Source organism: Podarcis pityusensis, assembly GCF_964106645.2.
Source record: "Podarcis pityusensis genome assembly, chromosome: 15".
Classification (NCBI taxonomy): Eukaryota; Metazoa; Chordata; class Lepidosauria; order Squamata; family Lacertidae; genus Podarcis; species Podarcis pityusensis.
Window position 1 is genome coordinate 16,689,406 of NC_138040.1, and position 19,628 is coordinate 16,709,033.

General features: G+C 52.7%; 2 protein-coding genes and 1 long non-coding RNA gene across 5 annotated transcripts in view; 2 read left to right on the forward strand and 1 right to left on the reverse strand.

Moving 5' to 3' along the window:
• The first annotated feature begins 328 nt into the window (after positions 1-328).
• On the forward strand, positions 329-10,798 carry TMEM248 (transmembrane protein 248). Of its 3 annotated transcripts, XM_080983807.1 has the most exons (8): positions 380-487; positions 3,590-3,699; positions 4,445-4,621; positions 5,618-5,903; positions 6,378-6,528; positions 7,115-7,298; positions 7,498-7,641; positions 8,609-10,798. In XM_080983807.1, the coding sequence occupies exons 3-8, from the start codon at positions 4,463-4,465 to the stop codon at positions 8,627-8,629; spliced, it is 945 nt and encodes a 314-aa protein (XP_080839933.1). In that variant the 5' UTR covers positions 380-487; positions 3,590-3,699; positions 4,445-4,462; the 3' UTR covers positions 8,630-10,798. The 3 variants fall into 3 exon arrangements, with proteins under 3 accessions (XP_080839935.1, XP_080839934.1, XP_080839933.1); XM_080983809.1 differs by lacking the exon at positions 3,590-3,699 and having other exon boundaries at positions 329-487; XM_080983808.1 differs by lacking the exon at positions 3,590-3,699 and having other exon boundaries at positions 369-487; positions 4,449-4,621.
• Positions 9,261-12,551, reverse strand: LOC308464467. The gene is made up of 2 exons (XR_013980064.1): positions 12,442-12,551; positions 9,261-11,683 (listed from the first exon to the last, which is right to left on the reverse strand). It is a non-coding gene; the product is annotated as an uncharacterized lncRNA (long non-coding RNA).
• A 565-nt stretch (positions 12,552-13,116) lies between these two features.
• LRRC75A (leucine rich repeat containing 75A) overlaps positions 13,117-19,628 on the forward strand; it is a 29,558-nt gene continuing 23,046 nt past the window's right edge. Inside the window, exon 1 of the mRNA XM_080983810.1 lies at positions 13,117-14,182. Within this exon, the coding sequence (XP_080839936.1) occupies positions 13,883-14,182 (300 nt within the window). The 5' untranslated portion in view covers positions 13,117-13,882. The remainder of the gene's footprint in view (positions 14,183-19,628) is intronic.

A 19,628-nucleotide genomic window follows, 5' to 3' on the forward strand; every position in this document is an offset into this window, starting at 1 on the left:
GCGCATCTTATCTTTTAAGTGTAACGCACTTCTAAGCCAGTGACGGGTTACCTGACCTGAGTCTGACCAGGTGGAGCCACGAGGCAAGAGCCGCCCTTGCTGTGGAAGGGGCCTTTTATGCGACTGCCCCCCTTCCTCCGGCTCAACCTTTGCAGGGCGCAGCCGGGTCCCCCCTTGCCCAGAGCCCCAGCCGGCTCCTTTCCCTTCTCTGCTTCCCTCGCGCCCTCCCCGCATTCTTAGCAGGCGCTTCGGAACTCCGTTTGCACTCGGGAGGGGCGGGCCTTGGCCGACGCTGCGCTGACGTCACCCGGATCTTGCCGTTCGCGGGCGGCGGAGGAAGTCTGTCCCCGCTGCGCCGCCGTCGCGCTGCTTCTCCTTCCGGGCGGGGCAGCCGAGGAGAGTCTTCGCGCGGCGGCCGCGGCCGGGAAGCAACCGGAGGGAGGAGGAAGAGGAAGATGCTGCAGCCCCGGCGCTGAGCCTGCCGCCGGTAAGCTCTGGGCGGGCCTCTACGCATGTGCAGAGTGCCCCCTACCGCAAATAGTGCGTCTCCTTGGGCGGGGAGGGGAGAAGCCCCCCCCCCCCAGGTCCCGAGGCCTGTTTGGGGCACACCGAGGAAGCGAGAGGCTGCCGCTTTCCTTCGGCAAGGCGGGCGAAGAACCGGGGGGGGGGGCTTAAAATGAGGGAATGAGGGATGGTCCTTCCCCCCCCCCCAGCCAGCACACCTGGGGGGGCGCCCATGATCTCCCCTCCATGCCCCTTCGCCCTCCTCGGATTTGGGCCTCCCCCCTCCCTCCCTGCTTGACGGTAGCGTCTGGTCAGGAGGAGGGAAACTTCCGGCAACAGGAGGGGAGGAGCAGCCCTTTGGGTCCGGCCGCCGCCGCCCTGGAGCCTCTCTGGCTTTGCTCCTTGTGCCTTCGCGCGGAAGGGGAGGGGCTAGGGCAGGGCAGGCTTGGGCTTCTACTCCTTCACTAAAGGCTAGAAGCAGGAGCATCTCCATCCCAGGTGAGGGGAGCACCTGTGGCCGGCGGGCGGCGCCCCTCCGGATGCTGCTGGCCTCCAGCTCCCATCCTTCTTATCCTTGCTCTTGAGACTGGAAGGCAACCGCACCTGGGGGACCAGCAGTAGCAGAGAGGCTCCGCCCGCAGGTGACTATTTCCTGTCCCAGGTGGACGGAACTTGGGGGGCCCTTCTGTCTCCCGTCTTCTGCCGTCATGCTTGCTTTTTGCACAAGGAAAGCAGGGTGGGTGAAGCAGTTCCAGGTATTGTGAGAGGATGCCCACCGCCCCACAACCCTTTTTGCACTGCTTTCCTTGCTCCCCACAGTTGCTGTTGGGAGTTGGGTCAGCAGCGGGAGCAGAGACTGCTCCTGTGCAATGCCTGTTGCCAATCTCAAAAGCAGGGAGTGGGAAGGAATTGGCAACTTGCAGCTGAGTCCAGTGTCCTGCAGGGACTCCATGCACTGTGCCTGCGACTGACAGAATGTCTGGGAGCTCTGGAACAGTTGCAGAACCTCTCTGGCATTCACGGCAAATTCCCTGGAGGAAGCTTGGTGGGCAAGGCAGACAGACACATTCCAGTCCTCAGGTGGACTTGTTGAAGTGCTTCTGACATAAGACACAGGTGGCAAGCAATTGAAGGGAGAGAGCAGCCTAATAAGGGCAAGGTAAGTGCTCCCCTTTGCACAGTCTCTCTGCAACCCGCTTGCCCTGACCTCAGCCTTCCTGCTTGGTTCACAAGCAAATGCTCTGTTAGCTGAGTCTGTTGCCAGAGTCAGGCCCAGGAGGACAGAGTTCTGAGGAGGTTGACAGAGAACTCTCTATTGAGATAATCAACACTGGCCTGCTCCTGTTTTGCCAGGAAAAGGGCCTGTGAGTAATCTCTGCGATTAATATAAGTTCAAAGGGAGAAAACAGATTTATATATGTATGAAAATTATTCTTTCATGAGTAATATATTGAGGCAATAGGTTTATTAGAGTGGAAAAATTGGGAAAGGACAGGAAGTCCTTTGTAGGAAGTATATTGTAGGAGGACTTATATTCTTTCGTTGGATTTTCGTTTTGACAAAACTGACTTATGGGAAGTCAATAGGGAAGATCTGTATTTGATGTACAGATGCAAGTATGAACAATAAAGCATATTTTTTTAAAAAGGAAAAGGGTCTGTGGCAGCCGTGGTTGAGCTCTGGTGCTCCCACCTGCCCAGGGAGGTCCACCTTCCCCCATGATGGTTTTCGGCCACTGTGCACCTTTCCCAGAAAGCCACCTGGCCTTTAGTAGCTCTTCAGCTGCTGCACTTAATGTCTTTGTCAGCTGCTACCTTTAGGAATTTTTAATTGCATTTATGTACAGTCATACCTTGGTTGTTGAATGCCCTGGAACTTGGACGTTTTGGCTCCCGAACACCGCAAACCCAGAACTGATTGTTCCGGTTTGCAAACATTCTTTTGGAACCCGAATGTCCAACGGGGCTTCCGCAGCCAATGAGAAGCCGCAATATGGTTTTCGAACGTTTTGGAAGTTGAACGGACTTCCGGAACGGATTCCATTGGACTTCCGAGGTATGACAATTCCTCCTTTGTGAGCCACCTTCAACTTTTGCAGGAAAGTTGGATATTTTTTTTCTAAAACAAGTTAAGAATCCCCCACGGATGGAGGAAATGTCTGTCTGGGCATCACCTTAAACGCCTGGATGTATTCCAAGTGGCAGCTGACCCCGCCAAGTTTGCTTCCGTGCTTCAGAGACAGCCGGGCTCTTGAACTGATCTTTCCTGTTCTACAAGGCTTGGATCTTCATCCTGTGCTGTTTACCTTTGGGTAATGTTTGACAGTGTGGGGTGGTGGTGTTTTTCTCTCATTTTTCAACCAAAGGACACAAAGTGTTCCCAGCAAGTTAAATTGGTACACCCAGGCACGTGGCTCTGCTTTTTAACCAGGGACTATCCAGTGTGTGTGTGAAGAGGAAAAGCAGCAGAGGAAGAGAAGTGGACTTCTCACCACAAACCCACAAATGCATGCTGCTCATTTACATGCATATATCATTGGTGAGGTTAAGTGTTGCTCTGAGAGCACAAAGATTTTTCAAAGTGGTGTTTGCCTCCTGTCTTTGAATGGTCTACTGAACATAAACACCATTTCTCTCTCTGGTTGGGTTGCTGGTTCACTTGGGGGGCTCCCCCCCTTTTTAATTTAGGCTTGAGCTGCAAGTAGCTTGCTGGGGTAGGGGGCTGTTACCTTGGACCATATTGCTATTCATTAGCTATGGAAAACTTCCCTGAAATTACCTTTAATTTTGCTGAAGTATAGGTAACTGCAGCTCCCGCACCAGAGTCCCAGCCCCGACGGCATGGAGGGACAACTTCTTTCTGCTGTCTGCTTTTGTTTGTTGTTTTTTTTAAAACAAACTTCCTGAATGTCAGTCTTGATACAGGGGAAGGATTTGTTTATGAAGAAACAGAATTCAAATCCAAGTTTTAGGAGACCTGGCATTTGTGAAGCAAATAATGACAGTTAATAAGATGGCTTTCTTCTGGTTCTGCTTGTTTTGATTCCCACTCTTGCAAACAAGGGGCTCCTTGACGTTTCTCCTAGGCCTTCTCATCTCTCACCATGAACTGCTGACCTGGTAACAAGACCCTGGGAGGCTGCTGAGTGTCTCTCTCTGGCCACACCCAAGCGCAAGAGAAGGGCATGAGGCAGAGGTGAGGGGGCTGAGCTCTCAGGGCCACCTGGAGAACAAAAGCACCTGACTCAGGCAATGTGGGAGCAGGGAGGCCCAAGGCCTCGCTTGCCTAGGAAGTGCATGAGCTAGCCAGTGCTTGGGCCCAGGGGGTGGTGGGTTCGAGGTGAAGACATGGTGGTATCCGGATGCCACAAAATAATACAATCCAGTGTTTCTCAGCTGAGGTGGAAATAAAACAGGTTGCCCATCCTGTGCTCTTGAAATGGGACTTTTGCTCTTGAAATTAGAGCCCCTGAACTTGAATCTAATGATGGCTTGGGGAACTAGCAAGCCATCCAGCCCCTTTCTTGAGGCTGTGTGTGTGTAGGGGGTGTGATCAAAAAGAGCAGGCAGAAGCCTCTTGGAATTCTTCTCCCTAAGGATCTTCCAGAATAATTGCAGCCCCTTTCGGTTTTCTTCATGGTGGGGAAGAATAACCTATACCTCTATCTGCATAAATGAAATGGGGTGAATGCGAGGGGGACAGGGGGTGCTACTTCTCCTTCTGTTTGCTTGCAGACAAGGTACTGACAAAAAGCCTTTGCTCTGGCAGAGTCTCACTGCTTCTCCATTTATCCTGAAGCCTTTGCAATTGTGTGCTTTGATATCATTGGATTAATCTGCAGGACGAGTTCTGGGCCATTCAGAGTAATTAGGCCTTTGGGGTTCCTGGCGGCAGTGAGTGTGGTTCCCTCTCTCCAGTTTGCGGTTTCCCTGTTTTCCAGGTAGGCCTGACCAGAATAATGTTCAACATAAACCCTCTGGAGAACCTCAAGGTCTACATCAGCAGCCGCCCACCCCTGGTGGTGTTCATGATCAGTGTCAGTGCCATGGCCATCGCCTTCCTGACTCTGGGCTATTTCTTCAAAATCAAGGAGATCAAGTCGCCTGAAATGACAGAGGTAGATCACAAAGCAGTGTCTGTATTTGCATACCCCAAGGGTGGATGTGCTCTGGAGGCTTTGCCTTTTGGGCTGGAGAGAAATACCACCACGTGGACAGGAATGAATTTACTGCCTTATGGGACAGGAGCCTGGTTTCTGGGGGGGATGGAGCCAAAAGATGGCTTGTCTTTGCCCAAAGACTCTGGGCTGCCTGGGTCAGAGGAGTGAGTGGTCCAAAGGCTTAAGGCAGATTTCATTTTGATAAGACAATTCAGGTGCTTCTGTTCTGCAGCCACCCTCCTAGGACCACAAATGGGCATTGACCATTCAAGTTTGAAATGCTAAGAATGGGGAAGGCCCACAAACTTGACAATTGTCATTTCATTGCATGTCTGCTGTAGAATTGTGGGAGGGAGGTTAGATCTCTTCTGTTTTCTTCTGGGACATTCTGCCTCCTAAAAGATGATAGGATACTTGTGAAATTTGTGCTGTGGTCTAAAGCACAGAGCCTAGGACTTGCCGATCAGAAGGTCGAAGGTTCGAATCCCCACAACGGGGTGAGCTCTTGTTGCTCGGTCCCTGCTGCTGCCAACCTAGCAGTTCGAAAGCACGTCAAAGTGCAAGTAGATAAATAGGTACCGCTCCGGCGGGAAGGTAAACGGTGTTTCCATGCGCTGCTCTGGTTCACCAGAAGCAGCTTAGTCATGCTGGCCACATGACCTGGAAGCTGTATGCTGGCTCCCTTGGCCAGTAAAGCGAGATGAGCGCCGCAACCCCGGAGTTGTCCACGACTGGACCTAACGGTCAGGGGTCCCTTTACCTTTACCTTTGGTTTCCTAACCAGCTGAATCAGAAATGCAGGATTTCACTGTGATTTAACTGACTTGATCACATTCTGAAGTTAGTTTTGGGTTGGGTTTGGCTCCCCGGAGCTGGTCTTGACACAGAGTGTTTGGCACTGATGTGGTGAGAGCTGAGAGCCGGAGGGGCACTCAAGACCCGTTTGTCTTTAAGGACTGGAATACTTTCCTTCTGCGGTTCAACGACCTCGACTTCTGCATTTCGGAGAATGAAACGCTAAAGCACCTCATAAATGACACCACGACCCCAGAAAGTGCCATGACCAGCAGTCAGGCCCGTCCTTCCACTCCGTCGCCACAGACACTCGAGGATTCTGGTCCAATCAACACCTCGGTTGCCATCACCCTGACGCTGGATCCCCTCAAGCCCTTTGGGGGCTTCTCGCGGAATGTCACGCACTTGAGCTCCACCATTTTCGGACACCAAATTGGACTCTCAGGTACAACAGGACTCGCAGCTGAATTCATGCTGAGCCCTGTGGGAGATTGCCAGAGGAGCAGAAACATAGTCCACACACCTCTCTGCAAATACAGCACCATGTGTGTCTGTGGCGCTTTACAAGGGAGTGCCCAGGGTGGGGGGTGGGGCATGCATTCCAAAAACAGACACCGGGAAATGTCGGAGAATTAAGCTGGGAGGGAAGGGGGAAGTATTTGCAGTTGTTTCAGTTATGTGTACTTCAGCTTAGACATGACTAATTTGGGCCCACTAATTTTAGTGGGTCTACTCTTGAGTATTGCGCTCTGCTTCAAATGAACCCTGAGCTGGCCGGAGCAAAGCTTCTTTGCAGTTCTTTGCAGCTGCAGCTTTCCCCTTGATTATTGCTTATTGAGCATAACCTGCTTCTACTTTGAACCTAATTCAATGTTTTTCTTTTCTCATCCCCCCTCCCCCCTGCCAATCCCCCCAAAAGGCAGAGAAGCACACGAGGAGATCAACATCACCTTCACGCTGCCGGCTGCCTGGAATTCGGATGACTGCGTCTTGCACGGCCACTGTGACCAGGCTGTCTTCACAACCTGCATGACCGTCACGGCTGCCGCTGGGGTCTTCCCTGTCACAGTGTAAGCATCTGCTGCTGAGGCGGCTTAACGCCTTCAGGTTTGCCTCTGTGACCCTGAGACAGTTCAAGAAGTGGCTTTCCTTGAGGGTTATTCATACGCTTCTTCATATTTTAAAAACTTTTAATTGGCTTTTTGATACATATATTTCAAGAAGCAGCAAGCAGAGGTTGTAGTTTATCTACATACAGATTGGGCCCCCTTCCCAAAAATGAATGAGTGGGACTTGAGCTGAGGGGGAGCAATCTTGCTAAACAACCCACGGAATATTTTTCTCTTCAATTTGCCCATGGTTGATTGAGTGCCTTTGGGCGCGCACAGCTGCATGGAAGGGCTGCCCCACACCCTTGCATGGTAAATGGGTTGCTGGTGCCGGAGGTGGGGTGGGGTGGAGGCAGAGCCAGTTTACAAAGTGGGGCAGGAGCTCAAAGAGAGGGGCTTGAGAACGGGCAGCATGGGGAATCAATCCATCAAGGTGCTAGAGGGGTGTGGAATGCTTAGCTACCTTAGTGTGGCAGAGTTGCGCCTCAGGCCGGCTTTGTGCTGTGCTTTGACCAACCAAGCTCACCCTTGTCTCTTCGCTCCTCAGCCAGCCACCGCACTGTGTGCCAGAGACATACATCAACGCGACCTTCTGGTACAAGATCTTCACCACTGCGAGGGATTCAAACACCAAATATGCCCAAGACTACAACCCTTTCTGGTGTTACAAAGGAGCTGTTGGCAAAGTCTACCACGCGTTGAATCCCAAACTGACGGTTATTGTCCCGGATGTAAGTGATGCGGTTACAGTGAATCGATCAACGTGCTCATATTCTGCAACTGTACATGCCGGGGGGGGGATCCGCTGTGTCCAAAACACAGCCTTGGGGATGCTTCCCTCCCCGCCCCGATCCTTGGTGGAAACTGCATGTAGAGTTCCTGCAGCCTCAGAAAAATCTCAGCTCCCCCCCCCTTCTTTCCTTTGTGCAGGACGACCGCTCCCTCATCAACCTGCATTTAATGCACACTAGCTACTTCCTCTTTGTGATGGTCATCACTATGTTCTGCTATGCAGTCATCAAAGGCAGGCCCAGCAAACTGCGGCAAAGCAACTCAGAGTTCTGTCCTGAAAAGGTAGGTGGGCAAGGAGCCCTTGAGTGCCCACGTAATGGGATCTCGTTGCCTCAATTGACTGGGCGGCTTGTGCGCAGCCACCCCAGAGTCAGGCAGGCATGTGGGGGTGCGGCTCCTCTTCTGGTCAATGGCTCAGGCAGAGGGAGGGAGTCTCCGAGACGGTCTCCTTTGTGACATGGGCTGCGAGACAGAACCTTGCCTGAAACCCTGGAGAGCCCATCTGCTTAAGAGACAGCACTGAGCTGGGTAGAATCCTGGCCTGCCAGGCTGCTCCCTCTGCCCCAGCCACTCGACCTTACTCATGCCAGCCTGGTAAATTAGCCCCAAGAATATTAGTGTACATAATGTTTTACCAGCTGCCTCCACCTCCTCCTTCATAGAATGTTCTGGTGGAGGAGGATAGGCAGAGTGCTCCATCCCTCCTTTGCCTTCAGAGTACAAAGCAGGCTGTGGGCTGGCAGAGTGGAAGCCAAGAGCGCTCCCCTCTTTCTGCCCACTTGGTACTGATGTGCAGCCTTCAGGAAGAGGACTTTTAACTCCTGCAAATCCTGTGTGAAAGCCCAGCAGAGGAGGAGAGTGACTTGTCTCTCGACTATCAGTCCGCTTGCCGTCTTTGCTGGCCTTTGCACCCTGCATTGGGCTGGATTGCTATGACTTCGCCCAGCCCCCACACTCGGGGAACGAAGGAAAGAAAGGGGCTTCTTTTCCTCCGCAGCCAGTACAGAAGCCAAGCAGGTTTGTAGAGGCAGGAGCAAAGTGTGACCAGCCCCTGCTGCACCATCCTGCTCACTTTCCTGGGTGGAGCTCAGTGAAGAGCTCAATGCAAGTTGGACTTGTGTGCAGTTTCTGATTCCCACCCAGGCCCCACTTCCTAGTTCTGCCCTGACAGTGACAGGCAGGGGCACTGTGCCAGCTTCCACAATGGGTAGCTCACCCCCCCCTTCTTTCTTGGCTTCTCCTCCTCCAGGTTGCTTTCTCAGAAGCGTGACCCCCTGCCTCCTTTCTCCAAAAGTGACAGTGTCTGCTGCAACCATCGCCTGCCGAACCCAGAACTAGACCCTGGTTCGTTATGAATTAATTATCTTGTGACGTTGGGTTATTCCAACCAAAGACGTTTTAAGTGCCTGTAACGGTTATTTATAGGAGGCGGAGTCTACTTGGAATAAGTTAAGCCGATACAGCCCGGGGCTGTGGGGAGCCTCTTTGCCTGTTCGTGGCAGGCTGTTTTGTGAAGGAGCCAGAGACATTTCTCTGTGTGTCTGTCTTGCTGCAGTGGGACAGTCCGGATGCCTTTTGCAAGTGTCTCAGAAAAAGCACCTTATTTTCCCCCATGGTCTGTCCAGTGTGTTTGAGGCAGGGCACACCTCTCTGCTACTGTACTGCAGCTCTAAAGCCACTGAGTCAATGTGTTTGTTCCTCTTTCTTCCCAATTCCTCCCTGCTTGCAGAAAGATACCAACATTTCTAGATTTCTTTAAAAACAAGACAAAAAAACCCCCACCTGGCATATTCATATTTTAATACTGGCTGTAGTTAGGAAAGATGGCGTACTTGTAATTTTAGTTTAAGGAAAGCAAGAGCAGCATCTTCCACTTTGCACTCTGGGTTTGTTTGTTTAAGTGTTGCTAATTTTTTAAGCCAACACAGGCAGAATCTCCATTGGTGCCATCCTGGACCTCAAATCAGGCTGCTGCAGTGCACCCCCCTTAATGCAGATAAGTGACATGCTACAGAATTCCTGGGATTGCACCATTCCAGACAGTATGGCCAGGGTGTATGAGAGAAAGATTGGTTTGCTGAACCTGTGTCACCACCTTCCAATCTGTAGAAAACTAGAATTTTGAGGCAAGATTCAAGGCTGTCTGCCTCTCAGACACGCTTGCTTTTTTAGGTGCAGGTATTTTTTATCTTCTTAATGTGGGAAGGTATTTGAGCGCCTTGTCTGGAATGATGCAGTTTTATTATCTTCGTGTGTAGGTCAGCTCTTGCTCTTCAGACTGGGAACTTCTGCTGGGCTTTGGTGGGGGGGGGGGGGCGAGTCCCTGATGGTGAAAGGAAGTGGCAGCCAGCATTGGGGCAAGCTGCCCCCTGGGACCAGGCCTGGTGTTTGCCGTGCCTTTTGCTTGCAGAGAGAGATGCTGAGGGCCAGTTTGTGCTGCAAAGGGATGCTGTCCAGGCGGGTACAACTCCGGACTCACTCGTTGGAGTGGCTTCCTAGTTTGCACTTCCAGTTTCACTCTTTAAGAATGTAGAGAGTTCTAGGACATCGCGCCCTCCCCCTGCTCTGAAGACATTGCTGGTTGCCTTAATGGGCCCCCCTTCAGCTTCCCTCTCTGGTGGCAGCCACAGCATCTTTCCATATCAAAGCAACCCTGTTTCTTCTTCCACGATAGTTTTGAGAATGGCTTTTTAGCGTTTGCACAGAAGGACGTGATGTGTGGCTTTGCTTTCATTGGGAAGAGTTCCTTCGTCTGTTGTCTGTTCATTTGCTTGCTTGGTGTCTTGTCACGTCTCCAAGATACGGGGATGATCTCCAGAGACCTTCAGGATCTAGGATTGGGCAAGGAGTCTGGTAGTGGATTAAAAAAAAAAATGCATCCTCTTCAAATTAAAATCCCAACCAAACAGAAGTTTTAAATGGAAAATAGATTGTGGGCTGCAGAAGAAGAATGTTGTTTCTCTTAACTTTTGCTTTTATGGTTCGTTCTAGACCATTGTAGTTGTGGTTCAGAGCTGATCTGCAAGGAGGAGGAGGAGGAAGGGCTGGTGGTGGGCATGTAGAAGTCAGACACTTGCAGGCAGGAGGGTACAAGTGGAATGTGACAGTGGCTGTTCGGATCATATTGATCTTGCCTCTTTTCTTTTTCATTTTCACTATTACTTGAATCAGTTTTGATTCTGTTTGTTTCCTCGTTAGAAACCTGCCATTCCAATTTGCTTCTCTGGCATGATATGAAGGTTTGTAATTTCCCTATTCTCCCCCCCACCCACCTACAGCTTCCTCTGCAGGAGATGTTGTAGAGTTAAGGTGGCATTTGACTTACCTTTGGGCTTGGTGGTCAGTAACTGATTTGTTAATGACATTTCTCTCCTAGGTTAATTTTTTGTGTTTGTAAGATGTGGATATTGCTTTGCAAAATAAAAGTTTATTACTATCATTCAGTTCCCTTGAGAGTGTTTTGTTTCTGGAAGCACCTTACACCCAGTGTGAGACTTTCCTCCATCAATTTGTCTCGTCCTCTTTTAAAGCCACCACAAAACTATCTACAGTTAGGGTTGAGCAGTGAAGGTGGCCAACAATACCAAATTGTTCAGGGTCGTTAAACAAAAAGGGCCTCTCTAAACCCAGGGAATGGGTAGTAAAATGGCAAATGCAATTCAGTATAAACAAGTTAAAGTGATGCATGTTGGGGCACAAAATCTCATTTCACATATATTCTCATGGGGTCTGACGTGGCCAAGGAGGAGACTTTGGGTTTGTAGCAGCTAGCTCAATGAAGATGTCGTCCCCATATGGAGCAACTGTTTTTTGTTTTTGTTTTTTAAAAAAGAGGCAGATTCCTTACTAGGCATCATTAGGAATGGAAAGGGAAGTAAAACTGTCAATATCTCAGTGTCATTACAATCGTACCTTGGAAGCCAAACTCCTTGGCTTCTGAACAAATGGGACTCCTGAACACTCAAAACCTGGAAATGAGTGTTCCAGTTTTTGGACGATTTTTGGAAGCTGAATGTCCGATGTGGCTTCTGGTTGGCTGCAGGACACTACTGCAGCCAATTGGAAGCCACGCTTTGGTTTTTGAATGGTTCCAGGAGTCAAACGGACTCTCAGAACGCATTCTGTTCGTAAACCAAGATACCACTGTATTCAAAACTATGTGTGATAACGTTTGGAGCTGAATACAGTTGTGGTCACCTTACCTCAAAAAGGATATTGTAGAGAGTTGGAAAAGGGCACCTAGAATGATCACAGGGCAACTCTCCTATGTGGAACTTCTGCTTTCTATGGGGCCAGGATCTGGAGCTGTGTACCAGAATCTGAGCTTCAAATGGACGATAAGAAAAAATCATCAATGAGATCCAAACCCATATGGGCTTTTCAGTTCCCAGCAGCCAAGAGGCAACAGTCCAGTAGGTGGTACCCAGAGAACCAGGCCGGTGATTCTGGAAGGGAGTTCCTGGTTGACTCACAAAGCCACCTTGAGGGCTTCCACTGCCTAGCATTTTGGTCCTGAGGTACCACCATCTCACCCTGTTTTTACCACCTCAAGTTGCCAATCCAGATGTTTTTACCACCTCAAGTTGCCAATCCAGATGCTGGGGCAATGTGGAGAGAGCCCAAACTGGCTTCTGTGAAACTGACCTTGGACCTCACAATTTATGTGTCAGGAAGCCGTCACTAGATGGCGACAGGATCCCCTTTGAGGTAACTGGAATGGGTGAGTTTGGTCCAAGAGCAAGCAGGAATATTCATGCCTATGTTTCCTGTGACAACACTTTGGCTTGTCAGTTGATGCAGTTGCAGTTCTTGCTGGGTGCTCTACATAACAGGCACCTGAAAATAAATGCCCCCCCTCCTAAAAGACTTAATACCCAAGGGACAGAAAGCGGAGATGGCTTCCTACAACCCATCTGGTATTTTTAAAGTTGATATTCAGAGGCCAAGATCTATAATAAATAGCTGCCCATCAGAACCTCAGGGAGTTGCCTGCTTTTATGCTCACTAAAAAAAGCACTAAGGCGGCTTTGCAAAACATCTTTCCTGGCAAATAAAAAATAAAAATAGAGGGAACCTACTTACTTAAAATGCTCTTGAGCCAGACTTTCTGAAGCCCAAATGTATTCAAGGAGGAAACTTTACTATTGTGGGAGAGTTTCTGAAGAAGTGCTGCATCTTCCACACCCCACAGGTGTGGAAGATTCATTCCACCGAATGAATTTCCACACAGAACGATCCAGCTGGCTTGTGGTGTCTGGTTTGGGGGGGGGGCGTGGCAAGCTGTTCATTAGTGGATCCACTGCCCGCTGGCAAAAGCCCCCAATGAATTCTGCTTTCCAGGCTTGGATGGGTTGAGCATTTCGAAGGCGGCTCTGCAGTGCAGCTTTGCTGACGGCTCCAGATCCCATCAGCGCGGGCCAGCACAGCGGGATGGGAACTGTAGTTTTAACAGCGCCCCGAGGTCGCCAGGTCGCAGTCCGGGGCTGAGCCGCCCGCCCAGACCTCCGCTCCTCAGTCCCAAACGCTTCGCGGGAAGCAAACCACCCCGGCGCGGGAAACCACACGCGGGATGTGGGGAGAGGGGAGGTGGCTCCTCATCTAGGAGAGGAGAGGCGCTCGGGACCCCGGGCCTCACAGCAGCCCCCTCCCCCGGGCCAGGTGTCGAGAAGGCGGGCTCCTTGGCCACCTCCGGTGGCCAGTGTCAAGGGGGAGCCGCGGGAGGCGCCGCCTCACCTGAGTTGGGTCTCGCATGGGGAGGCGTCTTCCACGCCCGTGTGTGTGTGTTTGCGTGTGTTGCCACTGAAGCACCCGGCTCCACTCGTGGCGAGGCCTCCCTTGAGCTCCATACGGCGGCAGCTGCTCGTGAAGAGGACGGGCGGGGGAGCCCGAGAAGCTGCTTCTCCGTGGCGCGCGCGCTCTGCACGTCCTCAGATGCGCGCTCGTCACGTGCAGCCCGGTTGAGCAGGGCGAGGCGGCGGCGGCGGCGGCTGTGCCTCTTCCCCCCCGCCGTCGGCAGGAGGAGCCAGGAGGAGGCCGGGCGGTCCCTCTCTCTCTCTCAGGCAGACACAAGGCCGCCGCCGGTCGGGGAGAGGCGGGCTCCGCCCCGCCTGAGCAGCTCCAGACGGAGGGAGGCGGCGGCGGCAACAGCAGCAGCAGCAGCCAGAGTCTCGCTCGCTCGCCGGGGACACTCGGCGGGCACGTCTCGGTCTCCTCCTCCGTCGCTGGCGGCTCCTCCTTCCCTCCCTCCCTCTTCGGTCTGCCGTGCAACAGTTTTCCCGAAGTTGCCAGAGGGCGGGGAAGGGAGGCAGTTGCGGGAGCCGGAGGGGGCACTTGCTGGGCGCGCAGGAGATGCCCGGAGAAGGCGCTGCCGTCGTAGCTGCAGCTTCCCCCTCCTCTTCGCCTCCGCGGTGTTTCCTGGGCCGGCGGCTGCCCCGCGCTTCGACAGCAGCGCCTTCTCCTCGTGGGCCGGAGCCTGCCATGTCCCGCTGAAGGCCGGCCGGCCGGCGGCTGGGCACCATCCAGCATGGGCGCCAAGCAGACCAAGGGTTGCCCGCTGCCCGGCAGCCCCCAGGCCGCCGCCTCGGCCGCCCGCCGGAGGATGCTGCCGTCGCCCCGGGAGCGCGGCGACTTCCTGGCCTCCCTCGTCGTGCGATCCGGAGAAAAGTTTGGCAAGGGGGGCGGTGGCGGAGGGGGCGGCGGCGGCGGCGGCGGCGGCGGCCTCCCCCCGTATCACCGCCGGATCGGCCTTATCCAGGACATGCTGGGGATGGTCAAGCAAGGCAAGCAGGAGGAGGCCACCGACCTGCTCAAGCACCTGCGCCAGGTAAGAGGGATGGGGGTCGGGCGACCGAAGCGCCCTCCACCGGGAAGCTTCGGCTTCGCAGCCCCCACGTGCCCGGGGAGGCGGAACTGGGGGGCACCTAGAAGCTCCGCTTCTCCCTCTCCCTATCCCTTAATGGAATGGAAGCCAACCTCCCCCCACCTCCCACCCCACTTGTCTGTCCAGGAGGGTCGCGATCAGAGCCGAGGGCAAGCGGGCGAGTTTCGCCTGGTTCGTGGAAGGTTCGCTGGTCTTGGAAGGGAAATTGTTGGTCTGATGGGTTTGGTGATTCCTCTGGAGCCTCCTCAGGGCAGAGCCTTCCTGGGGGGGTTGCCTGACCACGAATGAGGAAGAAGGGGGTTACCCCAGGAGGAACATCTTGGCTCTCCTTGGGGGCCTTTCCAAGACCCACGGATGCTTTTAAGCAGAGTATATCCTAACGCTTAGCATATGATCTAATCTGGACAAAAGGGGCGATGCTGCTTCTGGCAGGTGTCATGCAACAGAGGGTTGGGGTTGGCTTGTGTCTTGGCCCCAATTACCAACATTTCTTGGACTTGTGGACTCTTGTCCCTTAACCTGCACTTCTGGTTAAGGGCTTTGGTGCTCCCTTGATTTATGCCTTGGAAGCCTCCATCTCCTTCAAATGAGCTCTGGGATGGGAGGCTCCTCCTATAGGCTCTGCTCCAGCAAGGGGGAAATTTATGGCTGCCAGACCACTTCAGCCAACTCATTTCTCACATGCCCCACATCTGACATCTTGTAGGACACGCAGGTAAAAACTTGGCTCAGCTGAAAGGGTGTTTGGAGGTAGCTTCCAGTCAGAAACCCTTTGCAAAGCACTCTGCAAGACCCCTGTGGACAAAAAGGTCACCTGACATCATTGTGCTGTCACATGAGCAACTCCACCCACCTGTCAAATTTGGTCCCTGAATATAATGATTTGGCCTGCGTTTTTCTCCCTCCCCCCAACACAAAGCATGTTGTAAACAAGGAGAATTTGTGCACCAGGGCCGTCTGTGCCTGACACCTGACTTGGAGGGTGGCCTTGAGCTTGTTTAATGACTTCCTGTTTAGTGATTTCCACTTCTGCAAATTGTGGACAGAGGTGGCTGTCCCACTCTCTCCTGAATTGGACTTGTTTACGTTTCCTTCCTGGTTTGAGGAAATAAAACTGCCAAGTGGTGTGAAAACCGGTGTGAGACTGAAAGTGGGCAAAGTGCCATGGCAAGCGAGTCCGCACCAGGCCCTTGTTGACAGGCTCTGCCAAGGGAAGCTGCTGCTGCTGCAGCCTCAGATTCACAGCCAGGCTCCAGTTTCTGCTGCGTGAGATTTCATCTTCTTCTCCACAGAGAGATCTGAGTGGGATTCTCCTCTTCTCTCTTCCTCTCTGAGGAGCCATTTCACAGAAGCTGAAGCCCGAGCAGAACCATGCTGAATCCTGAAGGGGAGAGTCTTTTGCCAGCCACCGTCTCCTTCCTCTTGCTGGGAATGGGGGCTTCAAGGGGGAATTATCTGAATGAAGTTGGGAGCTTCCCTTCTGGCTCTTCCGTTGAGATAGGGGCAGGATGTAGAGTTTTGATAGGCAGCAGAGGAGGCTTCTTAATTCAAGAATATACGGTAAGTGTGTCCTGACTGACACAACTGTAGCCTGAGCCAGTTCTGCTACTCAAACTTCCTTCCTTCAGTTGACTTCTCCAGTCTTAAAAGACCAAGGACGAAGCCTTGCAAGATCATAGAGTCATAGAGAATTATAGAGTTGGAAGGGACCCTGAGGATCCTCTAGTCCAACCCCCTCCAGTGCAAGAATATGCAGCTATCCCTTACATGGATTGAACCTGCAACCTTGACAGACCATCCTGGTGGCCAAAGTGGGGAGGGAGCCTCATGTTCCTTGCCATGAGAACCGTGAAGAGTTTGGGCCTTTGTGGGCTTGGGTGACACTACTATGGAGGAGATGGGCTCTTTGAACTTATGACCGTGGTGCTTGAAATGGGCTTGTGGAACACGTGAGCATCTTTCTGGCCCTGTTAGAGCCAGAGAAAGAGCAACAGACTCTCTCCCACCAAATAGGCAGGTAGGCAGCACAGCTGTGCCAGTGGCTTATGATGAACAGGTGTCTTCCTGCGGCTGCTTGTGGGCTGGATGGTGGTGAGTATCTAACACCCCCCCCCCGGCCCACATCTGACCCACTCTTTTAAAGAAAAGGAGATGTGTGTGGCTGTGGCAGTGGAACTGGCCACTCGTGAGAGATGTGGTCCCTTCTGGCTAGGGGCACAGAGCCCTCTCCCTCCCAATGGCCACTGCACCTTCACAGACTGTGATCCATGCATGCAAGATGGGGATTCCAGAGAGGCTGGATGGACAGTGTGTGTTTGGGCTGCAGGGTTGGGGAAGGGAACTCCAGCCCTATTGGCTGAGTTTGCTGAGGTCGGAGGCAAGCTGCCTGCATGTTTGGTTGCAAAGGCTGGCCAGCCAGCACATTTCAGCGGTGGTGCGCAAAGGCTTTCTAGTAATTGAGTTACATTTGTTGAAAATTAATTAAAGGCAGGGAGGGAGACTGGGCCGGCCTCGGGAGCCTTGCGGAGGACTTGGCGTGTTTCGTTGCCAGAGGAAGAAAGGCACGTGCGCCCAGGAGGGGGAAGGGGAACAGCCTCCAGCTTTGTGCGCAGCTATCGTGCAAGTTGCCTTATGGGAACGCAGCGTGTTTATGCTAATTTTATGCTAGTTAACTTGCATGGCTCCTTGTCCCTGAAAGAATCCTGGGAATGGCAGAGTCTGATCCCCCTGCCCCCCCCCCGTTTTCTCCAGGAGGGGGAATAGCTCTTAAGCGGCTTTGCTTCCTGGGTGTCATCACGTACCCAGAGGGAGACTGCTCAGCTCTGAAGGAAACTCAGCCAGAAAGTGAATGGAGACAGTTGGAGTGTGTGTGTGGGGGGGTGCCCCATTGTGGCGAGAAGGTGACAGCGGGTGGATGAGGGGAGGCAAGGGGGTCATCTACATGTCCTAGTCACCGCAGTGCCAAAGTCTTCCTTTTCCAGAAGTGAGCTCAGCTCAGAAATGGCTGGCATGGGCTGCCGCCTCTTGGTCGCTCCTTTAGAGGATCAGACTCTGCCTTGTTTCTCTCTGTTGGTTTCTTCTTGTGGGTTTCTATCCTGACCTTCATTAAACCTTTCCACATAAACACATGCAGAGCTATAATAAGACCCCAACCAATTAAAAAGTATTAAAGTCCATAGAAAATCCCTTTGGCAGGAGACACCCCAGTGGCTTCCTTGCCAAGCAGAGTCTTCCGCTACCAGCCTCCCAGAAGGGTGGTGCTGGGCCTGTTGGCTGCTATATTCTTCCTTTCGTATTCAGGGCACGATTTCCCCCACCTGCAAACAGTCCATATATTGATCCTTCTGTGTGACGGCCTAAGCTCTCTTAGGCTTAGCTGGTGGATCCAATGGAAATCGTTTCCCAAGGACAGCCTCAGAAATGGGTAGCCCAGTCTTTGGGGTGCTTTAAGGCAGCAGATTGTGTAGAAAAGAGATTTGCTGGGGAGTGGGAAGCTGTCTCTTAAAGTTTCTTTCTGTTTTCCAAGCTCCCAGTAGCAGGCAAGTCCCTCCCCCCCACCCCCCCCACCTTGCACAATTGCCTTCCCCATGGCTAACATGCCAGCCTTTTGCCATGGCAGTGGACAGAGCGCACCCCTTCCTGGGTCTGTCAGTGGAGCTGTCTTGTGGCTGCTTGAGAGGTTAGTTTGGTGCAAGAGTCTGTCATTAACTCCGAGCTGTTCCATACCTGCTGCGCTTGTATTCTATCATTGCTGATTTCTGGGCGCTGTGTGTCACAACCCCCACTTCTAAGTCAATTGACTGAAAAGCCTTGCTTCACCATTCGCTTTGGGCTTGGAAGCTTTCTCTCTGTGTGTGGGGAGTGTACGTGTGTCCAGGGAGAAGGGATAGTGCCCTGGAGTTGTAAGCCGGTCTGGGAGCATATTCCAGATTCCTGGCTCTGGCAGGAATCTCCAGTTCTGGCTGAGTTCAGCAGCTCTGCTGGCACCTGGGGAGAGAGGCTTAACGGAGAGCAGGTGGAAAAGCTGCCTTTCCAGGGCATTTTGTGGGGTCTTGACGCACCTTTCCTGCTCTCAGCTAGGCACTGTGTGTGTGCACGCTTGTTCGTGCATACATGATATGTGTGTTGTACACACCCTGCATGCCAGTATGTAAACCGGCTTATCCCTCTTTGCCAAGGAATGAAAACAAGCTCACTAAGAATCTGGGCTTATTGAACCTAGAGGAAGAGGAGGAGATCTTTCATTTGGCGTTCTCCATAGTGTGAGGTGCGGGGGGACGGGGACAGGCTCCTCATTTTCTGTGCTCTTGCAAATAATACCTTGCAAATATATTTGTCCTTTTTGGAGAAGCAAGCTTTTGGGGAGGGCGAGGAGTGTAGGAGAGGCCCCGCCTGCCTCTTTGCCTGCACTTGGGCGGACTGCCTCCCCCACCCCGCCCGTAATCCATCTTGGCTTAAATGATGCGAAATTGCATTTGGAGCAGGGGGCTGCGTGGGAGAGAAGAGGCGATGAGGGAAGAGCGAAAGCCAAGGGCAGCCATGTGTGAGCGGTGAGGATAATGGAAAGCTCAGGGACGGGGAGGTCTGGTGCACATCCAGTGGTGGAGACGGGAGGTCAAATCCTGCAAGGGGAAGCAGAAGGAAAGGCTTGTGCCCAGAGAGTCAGCTGGAGCTCCCCAGACGGGGCAAGCCTGCTGCTGATGGGCCAGGGAGCAGCTAACCCTTTGGCTCTGTGTGTGGCAGTTTATCAGCTGCTCAAAGGAGGGGGAGTTGTGCTACCTGGGCATGGTGGGGGTGCCTTGGGCTTTCCGCCAGCCAGCCATGGCTGAGCTCCAGAACTGCTTTCCCCCATGCTGGGGCTCATCCAGTGAGGGAAGCCCAGCGACCTGGCCTGGGCAGGTGTGAAGGTTCTGGTCTTCCTCCCTTCTGCAGGGTTCTCATTTCTATAATTTCACACAAGCACACCCCACACACTTCAACGCTTGGGCTTCCTTTGGGATGGGAAAGCGCAGCATGGCCAGTAGCAACCTGCAGGACAATACAGTACAGTGGTACCTCGGGTTACATACGCTTCAGGTTACAGACTCCGCTAACCCAGAAATATTACCTCAGGTTAAGAACTTTGCTTCAGGATGAGAACAGAAATCGTGCAGTGGCGGCGCAGCGGCAGCAGCAGGAGGCCCCATTAGCTAAGTGGTGCTTCAGGTTAAGAACAGTTTCAGGTTAAGAACAGACCTCCAGAACGAATTAAGTTCTTAACCCGAGGTACCACTGTAATCGCAAGAGGAGAAAAGGAGAGAGAGAGTGGGAAAGGTGCTTTGCTTTGCATTTGGTGCACAGGATTCCAAGAGGCCTTCAGGCATGTTCAGAGCTCCTTCCCACATTTGAA

Excerpts from the sequence above, each read along its gene's own strand:
- TMEM248 (XM_080983809.1), top strand. The coding sequence starts at position 4,463 with ATGTTCAACATAAACCCTCTGGAGAACCTCAAGGTCTACATCAGCAGC. Across the intron at positions 4,622-5,617 it reads AGTCGCCTGAAATGACAGAG|GACTGGAATACTTTCCTTCT; the intron begins GTAGATCACAAA and ends TTTGTCTTTAAG. Across the intron at positions 7,299-7,497 it reads TGACGGTTATTGTCCCGGAT|GACGACCGCTCCCTCATCAA; the intron begins GTAAGTGATGCG and ends TCCTTTGTGCAG.